This window comes from Cheilinus undulatus, linkage group 10 (assembly GCF_018320785.1).
Source record: "Cheilinus undulatus linkage group 10, ASM1832078v1, whole genome shotgun sequence".
Taxonomy (NCBI): domain Eukaryota; kingdom Metazoa; phylum Chordata; class Actinopteri; order Labriformes; family Labridae; genus Cheilinus; species Cheilinus undulatus.
Genome location: NC_054874.1, coordinates 47896235 through 47913683, shown reverse-complemented (window position 1 = coordinate 47913683; position 17449 = coordinate 47896235). Strand labels below are relative to the sequence as shown.

General features: G+C 39.1%; 1 protein-coding gene across 2 annotated transcripts in view; it reads right to left on the bottom strand.

Annotated features, from left to right (window-relative positions):
* Positions 1-9522, bottom strand: part of tgfbi (transforming growth factor, beta-induced) — a 36770-nt gene extending 27248 nt beyond the window's left edge. For both annotated transcript variants that reach the window (XM_041797612.1, XM_041797614.1), the window contains exons 1-2: positions 9307-9522; positions 4935-5033 (exon numbers count right to left, since the gene is read on the bottom strand). In XM_041797612.1, coding sequence (XP_041653546.1) covers positions 4935-5033; positions 9307-9425 — 218 coding nt within the window. In that variant the 5' untranslated portion in view covers positions 9426-9522. The remainder of the gene's footprint in view (positions 1-4934; positions 5034-9306) is intronic.
* Positions 9523-17449: the final 7927 nt, after the last annotated feature.

Below are 17449 nucleotides of genomic sequence, written 5' to 3'. Positions count from 1 at the left end.
TTTTGGCTCTCAGACTTTTACCGTGTGTGTATGTGATAGAATGTTGGGATTCTCTTAGTGAGATCAAAGCAAATGTCTGCTGAAGAACAGCATAGCAACAACGGGCAGAGAGAATTTGATTGGTCCATCTGCCTGTTTCCTATTGTAGGTCCAGCCTGATATTCTTTCCTTTTGCTTTGATGATGTCATCCTTCTAAACGCTCCCGCAGGCTTTAAAAGATGATGTCATCAAAGTGTATAAACGTTCCATCCTTGCCTTTTGCACGTAGTCCATTCTAGTGCCCCAGTCAATATTCCAGACCTGGATTATTATAGAGAAATTCCAACATGACGTTACGTCTTCACAGAGAAATGAAGGTGTTTCTGAACTCGTGAACTTTTAGACGACTCTGACCTCCAGTGTCGTGATGACCATAAGAGTTAGTTCATGGTCTCTCTCATGAACACGTCCCTACTTCAGGGCGCCGTTAGGTGCGTCTGTCTTTAATAAACGCCTCTACAGTGAAACTCTGAATGCTTCTTTTAAACTGTTTTTCTCAGTGAATCAAAAAGTCTTAAATCTTCCTGATGTCAGTGACCTTCATCCTCCTCCTCTTCATGTTCACAGCTCTGCAGGGAGACGGGGGAGGAGGGGGCCACCGTGTGATTTACTGAGCGCTGTGTTTACACAAAGACCGCGAGTGTTTCAGGATGTAGACGCTCGCCGCAAACGCACAACGCGGCGTTTCACCAGAACGCTTCCTGCCGACAACTGGAACATTTAAGAGAGGAAGATTTTAGCTGATTATCACATTTACGAGAGCAACACACATTCACAGAGAGCCACAGACGGAGCTTTAATCCTGTTCAGCTCATGCAGAGACAGATCTGCTCCACAGCTGGCCCTCTGCTGCACAGCCTCATTAATAACGTGTGTGAGAAAAACACTCGTCTGATTCCTCAAGAGCAGAGAACAGTACAACTCCAGTATGAGTACTCATAACTCAGTATCCTGAGTTAAGGCCCATTATACTCCCTTTACGTACGAAAATGTATACGTCCTTTTCAAACGATGTTACTGTCACTGCTCACACACTTCCATGCGTCCTTTACATTGGCATGGATGTTAACCAATACATCCACCAGGGGGTCAGCCCAGAGTCAAAAGTTTATGACAACAACAAACTCAAAAACAAACATGGCGACTGTGGAGGAGGTATTGATAGTGTACTTCATGCATAAAAGACAAAGACGGAGGCACCGTTTCTAACCAACTTGCACAACTTTTCCTCAGAAAGTTCCGTAATTGTTATTTCTTCTTCATGTCTCACTAGAGCTACGTATCGGGTAGTGACAGCAACACTGCCCCCACTTCTGGCAGTACTGCTCCGTTTGGCCCGTAAGCTTTATGGAAACGTGCAGAAATATGGACGAAATGAACGCGGAGCATTAATGGTCCTTTGGAATGGCAACCTTTAATTTTTCAGCCTGAAAAGAGACGATTATAGTCGATCTAACAGTAGAGAAATGTTTAACAGGAGAGTCCAGCTAGCTTTACAGCACTGGTTCACACACCAGCCTGCAGCTAAAAAGAAGCCAGCTAAGCCAGATTTATATTTAGGGCCCGAACACCGACTAAGGGTCAGTGAGGACCCTATTGTATTTCGTTGTCCAGGCAATTCAAGGCCTGTTTTGGGGGGCCTTATATGTAAAAAGCCAAGTTTTTTTAAAAATTGTCCCCTGTCAGAATCAGCCATCTGGTGGTGGAATGGTGCAAGTCAATCACACGGTCGCCAAAAGTGGGGTAGGCCCCTGGGTGACACCTACATGTATGAAAGTCAGTACACATATGTATCACGATTAGAGGAAAAAAACTGCATTATGACCATCCTCCAAACGTACAGGAACCAAACTACAAACAGCAAAATATCAAAATTTGGCATTTTGCCCTTTTCCACTGACGGACACTTTGCACATTTGAACGAACTTGTCCGAGGGATTTCATCTGATTGACTCCAGATTTTTAAAACACAAACTGGACAACCTTGAGACCCAAAGTTGTGCAAACAGTTGAGCAGTGTTAATTTTGTCCACTGCAAATATGACTTAAAATGTTCATTGGCAGCCTTCTTTTCCAAGACAAAAACTACACAAAGACTAACAAAAATAGATCTGTGATGACTAAAACTGACAAAAACTAAATTTAGTTTTTGTCAAGATGACTAACAGTAGAATAAAATGTAATGTAGTTTTTGTTGGACATTCAAAACCCATGATTTCTCTCCGCTGTGGGTAAATCTGTCAAAAAAAACCAATGCATCTGTATCTTTTCCGCTGTAGAAAGCAGGAACCCCAGGTTTGGCAGGGTGCAGAGAACACACTACCATGATCTGGTACCAGATTTAGACAAGAAAATAAATGCTTGGACTAAAAGTAAAGACTAAAATGTGAGGACTTTTTATGGACTAAAACTAGACTAAAATGTTTTTGAGTCTTCACTGACTAAAACTAGACTAAAACTAAAAAGGACAGAAATTACTAAATTGTGACTAAAACTTAAAATAAATTTCATCTAAACCCTAAGACTAAGACTGAAACCAGTGGTTCTCAACCTTTTCAGCCTGCAACCTCCAAAATACAGAGACAGGGGACCCCCACTGCACCTGAAGGTGGTCGAACACAGCCATGAACATTCAAGAATAGTCGTGCAGACAGGGCCGTCTATAAGGGGGGGAGAAAGGGGAGAGCTTTCTGGGGCCCAGTCAAACTGGGGGACCATGGAGGTCAGCAAAATCCTGGTCCACTGTAAAGCTGTACCATATTTATATTTAACCTGAATAATAACCACTCTTATCAAATTATTTTTGTTATTCTTTGGTGCTATAGTACATAGCCTTCTTAAAAATGTAAATCCCTTACAAACAGAATTAAAGTGGGTTAAAATGGCAAAACCAGGTGGAAAAGGTGGTGAAAAGGGATTTTGAAAGTAGCGGAAATGGGTTAGAAGTGGCAAAAATTAGACAAAAGTGCCAAAAAGAAAGCAAAAAATGGGTTAGAGTGACAAAAATGTGCATAAAAAATGGTGAAAGGGGATTAAAAAGTGGCCAACATGGGTTTAAAGTGGCAAAAATAGGTGGAAAATTTGGTGAAATGGTTAGAAAAACTGGTTGAAACTGGCAAAAAATGGGTCAACTGAGGAAGATACATAGGCAGAAATTGGCAGGAATAGGTAAAACTGGCAAAAAAGGGCCTTACTAGTAGTGAAATGTAGTTAAAACCATGCAATAAAGGGGTGGAAAGAGTTTAAAATCAACAAAAGTGGGATTAAATGGCAAAAATGGGTTAAAATGGGCAAAATTGGTGAGAGAAACGAACAAAAACGGTTCAAATCTGGCAAAATTTGTTTAAAATGGCAAATGTCTTAATTTTTAAAAATATTCATAGTTTTTTAATGCATATGGAGACCCCCTGTCAGTTTCTCGTGACCCCCAAGGGGGTCCGACCCCCACATTGAGAACCACTGCTCTAAACTCATATCTGCTCTTAACCTTTCTGATAAACTGTTTGACTGTTTTACTATCAGACAGATTTTTAATAATTAATGTTAAAGTTTGATGATGATTTTTGGCTCTCAGAGTTTTACCGTCTGTGTGTGACAGAATGTTGGGACTCTCTTCGTGACATCAGAACAAATGTCCGTGCATTTTTTTCATGAACATTCCATCCTCTGCCTTTGATGATGTCATCCAGCCTCTGATTGGCTTTAGAGAGAGGGAAATGTTGGCATATACTGATGAATGCTGCTGCTGTGCTGTTCTCCATCAGACATAGTCCCAACATTCTATCACACACACTCTCATGGTAAAAGTCTGAGAGCCAAAACCATCATCCAGACTTTACCAGTAATTATTAAAAATCTGTAAAAGAGAGATAAAAAGTGACTCCTAAACTAAAGATCTGCGATCAAGCAGACATTAGAGCAGACATATGCTCTAGATTTCTGCACTCCAGAGGACTGTGATTGTAAGACATTTCAGAGTTCGTCTTGAGCGTCCGAGCGAGAGTTTAACTTTGTGTTTACATCGTTTCATTATTCACACACACACGGTGTGTATCCTCAGGCTCACTCATGTTGAAGCCTTTAATTCCTCTAAACATTTCAAACTCCCTGGAGTTAAAATCCTGCTCTGTTTACATTTCTCTGTTTAAACTCTTCTTCTCTGTCCACCTGGAGAGCAGCCGGCTCTAACAACACTCATCCTTCTCTCTCTCTTCTCCAGGCATTGGTGGACGGGTGATTTAAAAGGATGTAAAATAATGGTGCAGCCATAATATCACTCGTGGATTTGTCTGCGATCTTTATGAAGCCTTAAGTCTGGGATCATGTGTAAATGGAGCAGGAAGTGACCATATTTGGTTAAGAAGGTGGAGCTGGAAAAGGAAAGGTGATCAATAGGCCTCTGTTCCTGCAGCATGAAGAGGCCAGGATGAATAAATCTGCTCTGATGATTCTCTATAATCATAATGATGCTGCAGCTGTGCTCAGCAGCGCCCCCACTGGTCACAATCATCCTCTTAGCTGGCCTGTATCACCTCAGAAAGACTGTGCATCATGTCTGTACCTGAAAGCCATAAAAGACTAGAGAACGAGTGCTACTCGTCCTCTCTCTGAACCTCCAGGTCTCTCTGCTGCTCTTTTAGGTAAACTGACACTGATGGCTCTGCAAGGCTGCAGATTTTTCTTCTTCTGGGTTATATAAGAGGCGAGGACACCTCCAGAGAGGGACATTCCTCTGTCCTCTAAACACAAACTCTGAACACTCGAAACGAGTCGCTGAGCTCAGACCAGTTTTCAGGAGGACAAATCAAATCTGACAGGAAATGAAAATCCACAAGTCCAAAATCTTTGGCAACAAAACCTTTCAAAGACGGCAGACGGTTTGAGTGAGACTCACGTGGGTTTCCCACAGATCTTGCGATGGTACCACTGTTTGCAGTTGGTGAAGTATTTCTTGTCGGTGCCTTTAATCTGCTGCATCGCGCACACGTTCGGCCTGGAAGAGAGAGACACAAAGCAAACTTTAAAACCAGTCTTCATTCAGATAGAGAGACCTGAAACGATCACAGTTCACTCAGCTTTATCAGTGTTAGTCACTCTAAATCTAAACTTTATTTAAATCTCTGTTAACGTTTAAATTAACAGTTTAACACTGATCAGTCCACCTTTTTTTCTATTTATTGACATCAATAAAAATATTTTGGTCTAATTAACATATTCTTGCAAAAATATTGTTTATTTCCCTCCAAAATTAATGGACCTTTGAGTTAAAAAAACAAAACAAACAGAATACCATATTTTTCCTTCTCAAATTTTTGGAATATTATAATTCTCTGGGGGCCAGATAGGATGCCATGGGGGGCCAGATATAGCCCCCAGGCCTCCAGTTGATGAACAGTGCTCTACAGTAAAGTGGGACATGTAGAAAACCTCAGACCTTCCCTGTGCAGCATCACTTTAAAGCAGGGCTGGGAAATTAATTTTCAAATCGCAGAAGGTGCAGCATGTCTTTTACCTGAAATTTCTGTCAAAATACCGATTTTAAAACTCTTTAGCAGCAGAGATGTTATAAATGACTTATCATGCAATCCTCCAGCTGGCAGTTTTTTAGAATAGTCGACAAAAATCCTACTTTTTTATACGTTTTCTTACTAAATATGAGAATGCCATAAAAATGATGACTCCCTCCAATACAACAGTTCCTATCTGATTTGCAACACGAGTCAAAAACATCACAATTAGATATTTTTCTAAATTGTTGAGCCCTAGTTTTATCTAATATTGTGTTGCTTGTACTATAAAATGATTTATTGTTTGTGTTTGTTGCAAAAAAAACAACAAAAGATCAAGAACTGAAGAAAAAATCGCATATCATATCACAATTGCAATATTGGGGAAAAAAATCGCAATTGGATTATTTCCCTTAGTCGTTCGGCCCTACTTTAAAGACTGCATCTTTAGAACCTTCTAGAGCAGTGTTACTCAACACCGCTCAGCCAAAGAGCCTAACTGTTGAAAAATACCTTTGCAAGAGCCGCAATCAAAGCAGTGAAAAATGGGTTAAAGTGGCAATAAAAATAGTTTAAGGCTGGTAAAAAAAAAAGATCAGAGAGCAGCAAAAATGTGGCTAAAAATGGGTAACAGGGTAAAATAGGCATAGAAGGGAAAAAACTGGTGAAAAGTCACAAAAATGGAGAGAAAAGTGGGAGAAATGGGTGAGAAGTGGCAAAAAATATGTTACAGGTGGAAAAAATGGTCATAAAGCAGTAAAAAAGGCGGCAAAAAAAAATGAGTGAAAAGTGTTAAAAATGGGCAGAAACAGCAAAAAGGTGGAAAAAGTGGGCAAAAAATGGGAAAAAGTGATTTTAATGGCAAGAAGCAGCAGGATAAAAGAGGCAAAAAGTGGTGAAAATGCCAAAAATTGGCTTAAAGCAGCATAAATGATTAAAAGTGGCAAAAATTGCAAAGAAGGGCAATTGAGACAAAGACAAAAAAATAAAGGTTGACAGTTAAGTTTGACAATGAAAGCCTACTGTAGGGAACCAAACTGATTAATGTGACTTGAAATGGATAATTTCTGAGGTCAAAGTTTTCCTTTCTAAAGGTTTCCTGGGGGAATAATATTTCAAATTAAGACATAAAAGAGCCACATATCAGAACGAAAGAGCCACATGTGGCTCCACATTGAGTATCGATGTTTTAGAGTCAAACGGAGCAGAACGACTGGCCCAACATTCCTGCTCTGTGGTCTGACATCGATCTCATCCCGCTCATTTAGCAACCACAAACATGCTTTAAACGCTTTCAGGATTCTCGGTTTACACCTGAAGGCCACGCATTCCACCTTTACATCAACATATGAAACTTGTAAGGAATTTAAGGTGGACTGACGGGGAGCTGGTCCTGTAAATCTGGGGTGTCAAACTCAAGGCCGGGGGACCAAATCCGGCCCGTGGCACAGGTATACCCGGCCCACCAGTATGAGGTCTGCAGATTTCCTCCAGTATAACAACATAAACCTAAACTTGATGACTGAAAATATCACTTTTAGGAATTAGAAATAGTAAAAAGTTAAAAATTATTTGATAAAAGTCAGGAATGTGGGAATAGAAATTTGTGTTTTCGTTTCATATTTTTTAATTGCATCCTGCAATTCTGACTTAAAGTTTTGGTTTTAATTCTTTTTTTATTTTGACCTTTTAAAATTGTAATTTTGACTTTTATCTCATATTTTGATCATTTAGATTCACGATTTTAATTTTAAGTGACATTTTAAACTCATGAATTCAAATTTTATCTTACATTTTGCCATTTTCAACTCCTAACTTTAAATTTTAATCCCAAATAGTAACCTTTTTGATTTAAAATCTTACATTTTTATCTCATCTTTGGACCTTTATAACTCAGTATTTTTAATTTGATCTCATATTTTGACATTAAAAACTTGTGATTTAGAATTTTTTTCTAGGATGTTGACCTTTTCAACTTCTAAATATAATTTTTAATCCAAAATTTTAATATTTTCCATTCAAATTTTTTATCTCATCTTTTGACCTTTTAAACCTGTGATTTTAGTACTTTAACTGTTAAATATCATGATTTTAAATTTTGACTTTTTTTTTATCTCAAAATCATTTATCATCAATATTCCTTTTTTTCCCCTCCGTTAGAGGTGAAGATGAGGTTGACAGGCAACATTATTTTGTGGCACATTTTTACCAAAAACTCGCTCAATTCCAGGGAGAAACTGTATCCATCTGTTACGCTGGTAACAGATGGGTACAGCGAGTCCTGGGTTAAAGGAGCAACGCTCAGAACTAGAATAGAGAGGAAGGTTTAGGAGATATCTGAGATACTGTAAGACCTCAGTTAGAAATTATATAATAAAGGAATGGTCGCTTTTTAAATTAATATAGATTTTTAGGGGCAGAAATTCTACATACTGGATCTCTAAAGGGCCCCTAAAAATGGCCTTGGGGGCCTGATCTGGCCCCAGGGCCTCCAACTGAATATCATGGTAATAGAGCAATGTCTAAATTGTACAAATATGTTGGCAACTGTTGGAGAAAACAGTAAAACTGGAAAACAGTGAAAGAAACTCTTTTTAAAAATGTTGCCAAAATATTTCCAAAGTTCTGAAACTGTAACATTTTTTCAGGGACTCATTCCTCACTGTGGAAATTGCACAAAAACATTGGCAATGTTTCCATAAGTCAATGAGCAGAATTTTATCTGCAATACTTCAGAATTAAAAACCAAGGAAGACTTCATCTCTTTACTCTGCTTTACCCTCAGAAAGCTGAACATAAAAAGATGGAGATAAAAAAGACAGAAGACTAAATTGCACAAATATGTTGGCAACCTTTGGACAGGAGATTGTAACTGGAGAGGTGTGAGGGAAACCCTCGAGTCCTAATATTGCCAGAGTTTTCTTTAATTCAGACTATGGAAAAGTATGTGTTTGCAGTTTTTAAGGACCCATCTGTTGTTGAGGAAACGTTGGCAACATTTCCAGATAAGCAAAAGTTTATCTGCAATTCTTGGGAATCAAAAGCAAGACGACTTCACATCTTCACTCTGTGTGTCAGCTCCCACAAAAGGAGGGAAACCCTGAACCCTGACAATGGAAAACTGTTGGCCTGCAGTTTTTAAGGACTCATCCCTCATCATGGAAATTGCATAAAAGCATTGGCAATGTTTCCATATGTACATGAGCAGTAGTTGGTCTGCAACTATTGAATATCCAAAAAAAAAAAAAAAAAAAAGAAAAAGAAAATTTCACATCTCTTCTGAGTTTACCAGCTAATAAACAAACATAAAGACTCAAAGAGGTTGTTGAAAAATGAAAAAACAATATCTAAATTGCAAACATAAGTTGGCAACCTTTGGAGAAGAAAGTGAGACTGGAGGGGAGTGAGGGAAACCCTCTGGTCCAAAAGTATATGAACAGTCCAGACTCTGTTCAGCTGTTGGTTTGCAGTTTTTGACTCGTTTCTCTTTGTGGGAATTGCACAAAAACGTTGCCAATGTTTAGTTGCATGTAAGGCTGCAGGATCAGAACTTTAAAGTCTGATTCAGTCCCAGCAAAAACCGAGCCACACTGGTTTCACTGCATGAAATAAAACATTAAAATGTTACGTCACTGATCAGCCTGTGACGCAATCAGGTAGAAACCAATCACAGACTTTGATAAAGTCCCACCAGAACCCAGACCAGGACCTCCTGCAGATTTAAGACTCTAAACTCGGTTCAGTTTGGTTCGGACTCACCCCTGCAGCCGTCCTCTGATCCGGCTGTGCTGTAGGACCGCCTGGTACGGAGACCGGGCCACGCAGACCGTGATCAGCAGGGCCAGAGCCGGGATCAGGATCAGGATCAGAGGCTTCATCTTCTCCGGGACTGAGTTTCTCTTTCTTCTTCTTTAGTTTTAACTCTGTTCACAGCTCGTCCTTCCTCTCTCTCTGCAGCCCGCCGACCCTCCAGGATCCAGGAGGGGACTCCCATATAAACCAGAGGGGGAGGAGGAGGGAGGAATGGGGAGGGGCCAGACACGAGACACCCACAAAAAGGAGTTTGTGGTAAAACAGATGGGAAATTAAGATTAACATTTAGAATAGCAGTGTTATAATGATATAGATTAAAATAATGCTAATAATAAGAATACAGTTATTATTATTATTATTATTATTATTACTATTTATTTTTTTATTACTTTATATATTGTTATATTTATTATTATGACCAGTTCCAAAGAACTGACTTTAGAGCATCTAAAATTTCATTTGAGAAATTACGTTTTTTATTTCTAAAATTAATGTTAAAGAGAAAAAAGAGTCATAAAAGTAATTTCAAAATGTTACATCCTTCTCTGTAGAAATTCCAGTCCAGTTAAGAAAATATTCTAAAGGATTGTTTGGAAAAGAATTAGCCTTTTATTTTGAAAACCCCCTTTAGAGAGTAAGAGAGTTACTTTGAAATTATATGATTTTTGTAAAGCAAAACCAGTCTGCTTAAATATTTGAAAAACTGAGGCTTTTATTCTGAAAATCCACTTTTATAAAAATGATTCAAATAAAGTTATTTTGATATTATTGAGGCTTTTATATGACGTCAGTTCCACCTGAGACAATCTAAAGAATTTCATTTGAAAAAGTTAGTCTTTTATTTTGAAAATCTCCTATATAAATTAGGTAGAGACTTTGCAATGATGGAGGCTCATGCATTGAAGGTCAAGTGACCTCAAGAAAATCTGAACAACTTTAAAAAATTTCTGGGTTTTATTTTGACTTGTAGAAAAGTGGGAAGAATGGCGCAAAATTCCTCACCAGCTCCACCCCTTTTTCTAAAGTTGTGAACTTTTTGGCAACAGTGGAGGGAATGTTCCCCAACATCCCCAGCTTCACCAACATTCTGTCCACTGCCTTTGGTGACATCATCCTTTAAAAGGAGCTCTAGAAAGATGACGTCATCAAAGCTGCTTGAACATTCCATCCTTTCCTCATTCATACAAGCCGACCTGTAGCTTTGTTCTACTGCCACCTAGGGTTCATTTTTCCACCGTGGATTCTTCTTCTCCGTACCCAACGGGTAGATTCATGACCTCACTGTGAACACTTCAGGGACATCCTGGAAAAACGAGAACTTCCCAACTGAAAACCCAGAAGCTAATGACCAGTTTAAACTGTGTTGTTGTTAATTACTTAAATTCAAAATATATGTTTCATAAGTTTTGTAAGGTTTCTTAAATGTGCATTTTTTGAGATTAAACACTTTTAACTACAGAAATATTCACGCACTGTTGTGTTTAAGTCCAGAGTTTTCAGGTCCTACCACCACCCCTGGATCCTTTAGCTCCAACGATGATCAGGGTTGTTTGGTAAGGCCAACGTTAACTCTGAGCTCATGCAGCTGTCTTCTCCTCTGTATTTCCATGGTTTCTGTGTAATCAGAGAAAATCCTGATTTTTATGGCTTTAACAGCTCTTCTTTCTTACTGAGTGCTGGATCAGAGACAGGTCCTGGACTCATCAGAGGTTTTCACCGATAGCCTCATTGCTCATCAGTCTGGATGTGGGGATGCTGGCATGTGCAGGTCCTCTGGGAAAGGGACTTCAGGGAACTTCAGATATAAACATTAAAAAATCTGCAAAATTCCCTCCTGCACAGCTTTTCAGAAAACCAGCCAATCATAGCGTGTTTGGTGTTCCTCATTGACCTCTTGGTTTTAACTTTCTCTGCGTCACTAACAATTCTAATTCTTACCATCACATTCTAACTTTTCTGACTCTGAGGACTCAGCTGGTCTCAGCTGGTCCCTCTAACTTTAAGCAGACCCAGATGAATCCCTGTCTGTCTTTATTATTCCAGAGATGAGGAACATTTAAGCGCTGATGGATAAACTGTTTTTCTGATTTGATCCGTCAGTTTCCTGTCTTCTCTCCTCGTCATGAACAAACAGCTCTGAGACTTTTATTCATTTTTATTCTGGATTTCTCCAAAGAGAGGGGTTATTGACCCGCTGTCTTCATGTGCCACTGATGAAATCAGAAATCTGATAAATCACAGCCAGCTGTCACACAGCGCTGCATTCAAGGATAAAAGTCAAAGTATTCTTTTTAACAGTTTATTTTGGGATCTTGTGCTTTTATTTTGATAGGTCAGCAGACAGAGACAGAGAGAGAGAGAGAGAGAGAGAGAGAGAGAGAGGAATGACACGCATGAAGGAGCCACAGATCAGATCTGAACCTTGATGGTCTGCTCAGAGGACAGCAGGTCTGCATGGGAACATGGACATAACCACGGGGCTCCCATAATGCTTTGCATGTAGCTTATGTCTGCTGGTGGTGCGTCTATAACGTGCCTTTTTAACAGCTTTTCTCCATCAGTGTCAGAGATTCAGTCATGAACTGACAACAGTATTCATAAAAGCACATAATCAAGCATGACCTTTAACGAAGACACTCTGACACTCAAACAGATAGTGGGTAATGAAGGTGGGCGGAGCACCACACTCTGTCGGAAAACTACTTGGACACGATCAGAGGATGGGAAGATCGGAGGAAGAAGACCTCAGGATGGGCGGAGAACTCACTAAAGGGATTATGTAAACCATGTGGTCTCTAAAGGATCCTCCTGGAGGAGATGGGAACTGATGCTGGGGAATGGATGGATGGATGGATTGATGGATGGATGGATGGATGGATGGGTGGATGGGTGGATGGATGATAGATGGATGGATGGGTGGATGGATGATGGATGGATGGATGGATGGATGGGTGGATGGATGATAGATGGATGGATGGGTGGATGGATGGATGGATGGATGATGGATGGATGGATGGGTGGATGGATGATGGATGGATGGATGGATGGATGGATGGATGGATGGATGATGGATGGATGAATGAATGATGGATAATGGATGGATCTGTGTTCCTTCAGGTTTTTAGTTATCTGTTTTTCGTACCTGTGAGGCCGTGCTCAGGGTCTCAGGTGTATCAGATCTGTCCGTCTACCTGAGAACTCTCTGCTCCTCAGTCGTTCATGACAGTCAGACTCTCATGGCTCCATGTTTTCATAGAGATCTGTTCTGTTGTAAACTTCATTTGTACTGTTGATATTTTCTGTCTATTGTAATTAACCAGCTGTTTTAAACTGTACTTTTCCTTTGTTTCATCATGATAATATCCCAGCCTTTCTCTGTGCTCCATTGAGACTCTTTCTAACTGAGATTATGGATAACCCCTGAATGTAAAGCCTCTGTAGGTCTAAATGTTTGTCCTGATGTAATCCTGACTCATTTCCAGCTGTTCTGACCTCAGCGTGAGGATAAATCTGATGTCTGACCTGCAGCATGTAAACGGACTTTACTGTAAACAGATCCTCCAAACATGAACTCTGAGCAGCCTGAAGGAACATTTCCTCTGAACAAACACAGCAGCAGTCTGTCTCTGTGAGACTTCAGGATCTATGGATGTGCTGGCTCCTGTTCATGGAGAAAGCTTTTATTCTCCTTTTTAAGTAACAATCCAGCCTAAACTTTCACTTCTGACACCAGCAGAAGAAAATAGAAACAATTTCTTTAATTAATTTTGAAAAAAAAGCATCACACTAAAGAAAACCCACCCCTACACTAAAGGACAAGTCTGAAAGAAATCACTCAGCAGGATGATTGATAACTGATGATGGATCAGCACTCTCAGCAGAGACAGACCTGGTCTAGACCTGGTCCAGACCTGGCCCTCATGCTGCAGGTGTGGACTGCCGATTCTCTTCAGGTGAGACTGGTCAGTACCTGCAGAGAGAATGACATCATCTTCAAAGGCAAGGATGAAATGTTTATAAACTAAAAAGGATGAAATCATTTTCAAAGGCAAGGAAGGAATGTTTCATTAACTTTAAAGGATGACATCCTCTTCAATGGCCAGGATGGAATGTTTTATAAACTTCAAAGAATTACATCCTCTTAAAAGGCCAGAATGGAATGTTTTATGAACTTGAAAGGATGACATCATCTTAAAAGGCAAGGATGGAATGTTTTTAAACTAAAAAGGATGATATCATTGTCAAAGGCAAGGATGGAGTTTTTTTATAAACTTTAAAGGAGGACATCATCTTTAAAGGCAAGGATGGAATGTTTTGTACACTTTAAAGGAGGACATCATCTTCAAAGGCAAGGATGGAATGTTTATAAAGTTTGAAGGATGACATCATCTTCGAAGGCAAGGATGGAATGTTTTATAAACCGTAAAGGCACGGGACAGGAGAGAGAAAACAGCACAGAACAATCTTTTGAAACTGGATATGTCTCACAGGTCTACTCCTGCGTTCTGCACATGCTCAGTTAGCACCTGGTGTTAAACCCTGTGAGGCACTCCGTCTCCTCTCTTCCTGAGTGTGAAGTGGAGCGATGGTGGAGGTGAGGAATCTGTCAGAGTTTAACAACGGTGTGGAGGCTGCACTTTACAGACACTTTTACCTTTTTCACATGGAGGTGCTGAGTCACACAACGCTAACACACCGACAGAGGCTGGAACAGGATCAAGTCTAACATTTAGTCTGAAAACATTTAAACATCTTTATCAGCATGAACCAACAGCTGGAGTCTCAATAACTCACCAACCTCTCTAGCTGCAGATCATGCCAAACATTCTGGAGTGGACAGAAGAACTTTATCATCAGTCGGTAAACGGTGATCTGGTTGCCTCTAAACTAAACTGCTTCATCTGGTCTGAGTTTTTTCCATGCACTGGACCATTTTGGATTTTATAATCTCAGAAATTCTACATTTTGTTTCTCATTAATTCACAACTTTTTAAACCGGAAAAACTTTTAAGTCATTTTCTCTTTAATAACTTACTGTTTCAACCTGAAAATTTGGAGATTATTTTTTTTTTTTAATTACAACTTTAAATCAGAAGAACTTTGAAATTTTTGACTTTTTAAACTGAAAAAAAAGTCTTTTTCTTGTGAATTTACATTTTTTTAACCAGAAAATTTTGATTTTTTTTTCTTTTTTTTTTTGTTCCTTTAGATTTCCAACCTTTTCAAACAAAAAGAACTGTGAGGGTTTTTCTTTCAAAAATGTACGTCTCGTACTGGAAAAGTTTTACTATTTTGTAAATTACTCCAACTCAAATTTTGTTTTTTTTTAACTCTTAAATTTCTAACTTTTAAAATGGGAAAAGTTGTAAGATATTTTTCTTTTGGATTTACAACTTTTTTTGACTGGCAAATGATAAATTATTGCATTTTTTAAATGTAATTTTTCTAACTTAAAAATTTTTATTAAAAAAAAAAACTTATCAAACAGTAAAAAGGCCATGACATTATTATCAGAAAATGTGTCACGCTTTTGTTTTACTATAAAAATAACAGACTCTCCAACACGGCTGTAATAAATGAAGCTAAAGAAAAAAAGTAATGGTAATGTCTCCACACATGTGGATGAAGTTTGACTAATCATTGAAAAACAATAAATTACCCAATATGTCACCCTAACTACTCTACACTTGGCCATCCGACTCAGCTTCAACTTTATAAAATAAATATTGATACTTATTATCTGATCAGCATCAACAGTTCTGTTTAGAGAAATGAAGGAGTTGTTGTGTGCTCTTTATGACTGATGTCTCATCACGAATTTTCCCCCAAATAAAACGATCATTCCCCCATTGAAAAAGAGGATAATTTCCACATAAATAAAAGGATCCTCTTTCCTAAATAACTGTTCGATGGATCCTTTTAATCCACTCTAACAGCAGAAGAGAGAGGAATTATTTATCCCTTTGTGTTTTTCATATTTTTTAATTATCAGGTATTTTAGGAGCTGAATCAGCCTGGTCCTTTCATGAATCCTCAGAGTTGATGCGCAGTTATGTAAGCTAACCGCTAACCGCTAACAGCTCGGTGTGACCTGAATGTATGTGACCTGGATTCTTCCCCCTCTGACCCCTGTGACCTTTTCCACCAGTAAAACCTTTAAGAGGAGGAAAATATTTCATGTTTACTCTCCTGAACATCCCACAGCTTGACAGCAGAGAGAGTGGTGACTGCTCATGTTTTATTTCAGAATATTCTCCCATCCATCCATCCATCCTACCTCAGCACTGGAATAATCAGACATTCCCTGATTTTAAAGAAATTCATCTTTAAAGGATCACTTTAACCTCCATCCTGCGGCTCGGCCCTCTACCTGACCTTTGACCTCCAGCAGCTTTGGGCCTGATGAGTTGAGACCTACTGGAAATTTCTCTGCATCCAACAACAGGACGGAGAAGTTACAGTGTTAAGACTGATAATGAAGGGTGTAAAGTCCTCTCTCAGACACCAAGCTTCAAACTCAGTTTGAAAGTTTGATCTGAATCAGGTAGCATGGACGACAGACTGACATGTGAAGGTAGGAATGTTCAGAGCTCTGCTCCAGGTCTGGGCAGGATGGAAAGTCCCGCTAGTTCTAAAACCAACCCACTACAAACCCTCTACATCCTAGAATGTAAAAATAACTGGTGTAAAGGATGGAATGTTCTATGAACTTTAATGACATCATCTTTAAAGGCTTTAAAGGATGATGTCATCAAAGGCAAAGTACAGAATGTTCATGAACTTTAATGACATTTTCTTTAAAGACTTTAAAGGATGACGTCATCAAAAGCAAAGTACGGAATGTTTATGACTTTAGATGACATCTTCAAATGCTTTAAAGGATGATGTCATCAAAAGGCAGAGAACAGAAAATTAATGAACTTTGATGACATAATCTTTATAGATTTTAAAGGATGACATCATCAAAGGCAGAGGACGGAGTGTTTATGACTTTAGATGACATCTTCTTTAAAGGCTTTAAAGGATGAAGTCATCAAAGGCAAAGGACGCGATGTTCATAAACTTTCGTGACATCATCTTTCAGGGCTTTGAAAGATGATGTCATCAAAGGAAGAGGATAGAATGTTGGTGAGGAGGGGGATGTTGGGAGCTTTTTCCCTCCAATTGCTGCCAAACATGCTGTAGTTGGCATGGAAAAAAATGGATGGAACATTTGCTCCTATCCGGCTCCATCCACTTTCCCAAAAGTTGCCAACAAAGGACAGACAACAGAAGGGAGAGAGTGTTGATATATCTGTATCTTAATAATTCCAGAACAAGAAAGTACTGTGGCTCATTTGCAAATCCATGAAGAAGAGGAAAGAAGAAATGCAGTCCTTATTCAGATGCACTGAGCATGTGCAGAGTGAGGACAAGAGGGTGACCCTAACAAAACAAATGTTAATGAGAAAAAAAAAGAGACGGTAAAGCTCTCTGCAGGAGCAGAGGAATGTGACTGTCTCTATGTTCACCATCAGGTCAGGTTTCTAGCAGATGTTCTCAGAGGTCAAAAGTCAGCGTAGAGCCAAACACATACACATCAGAAAACAGAAAGTCGGGCTCACTCTCAGGCTGGTTTCCGAGGTCAGGTCTCCCCCTGCTGGCTCAAAGAAAAAGTACTGGCTATAGAAGAAAGATAGAGATAGACAGAAGCCAGAGTTTAAGATCTAAGTCGGAGTTTAAGATAAAAGTCAGAGTTAAAGATCAAAGTCAGAGTTAAAGATCCAAGTCAGAGTTTAAGGTCAAAGTTAGAGTTTAGGATTAAAGCCAGGATTTAAGATCAAAGTCAGAGTTTAAGATCAAAGTCAGAGTTTAGGATTAAAGCCAGGGTTTAAGATCAAAGTCAGAGTTTAAGATCAAAGTCAGAGTTTAGCATTAAAGCCAGGATTAAAGATCAAAGTCAGAGTTAAGATCAATGGTTGAGTTAAAGATCAAAATAAGAGTTTAGAATTAAAGCCAGCGTTTAAGATCAAAGTCAGAGTTTAAGATCAAAGTCAGAGTTTTAGATTGAAGCCAGAGTTTAAGATTAAAGTCAGTCTTTAAGGTAAAA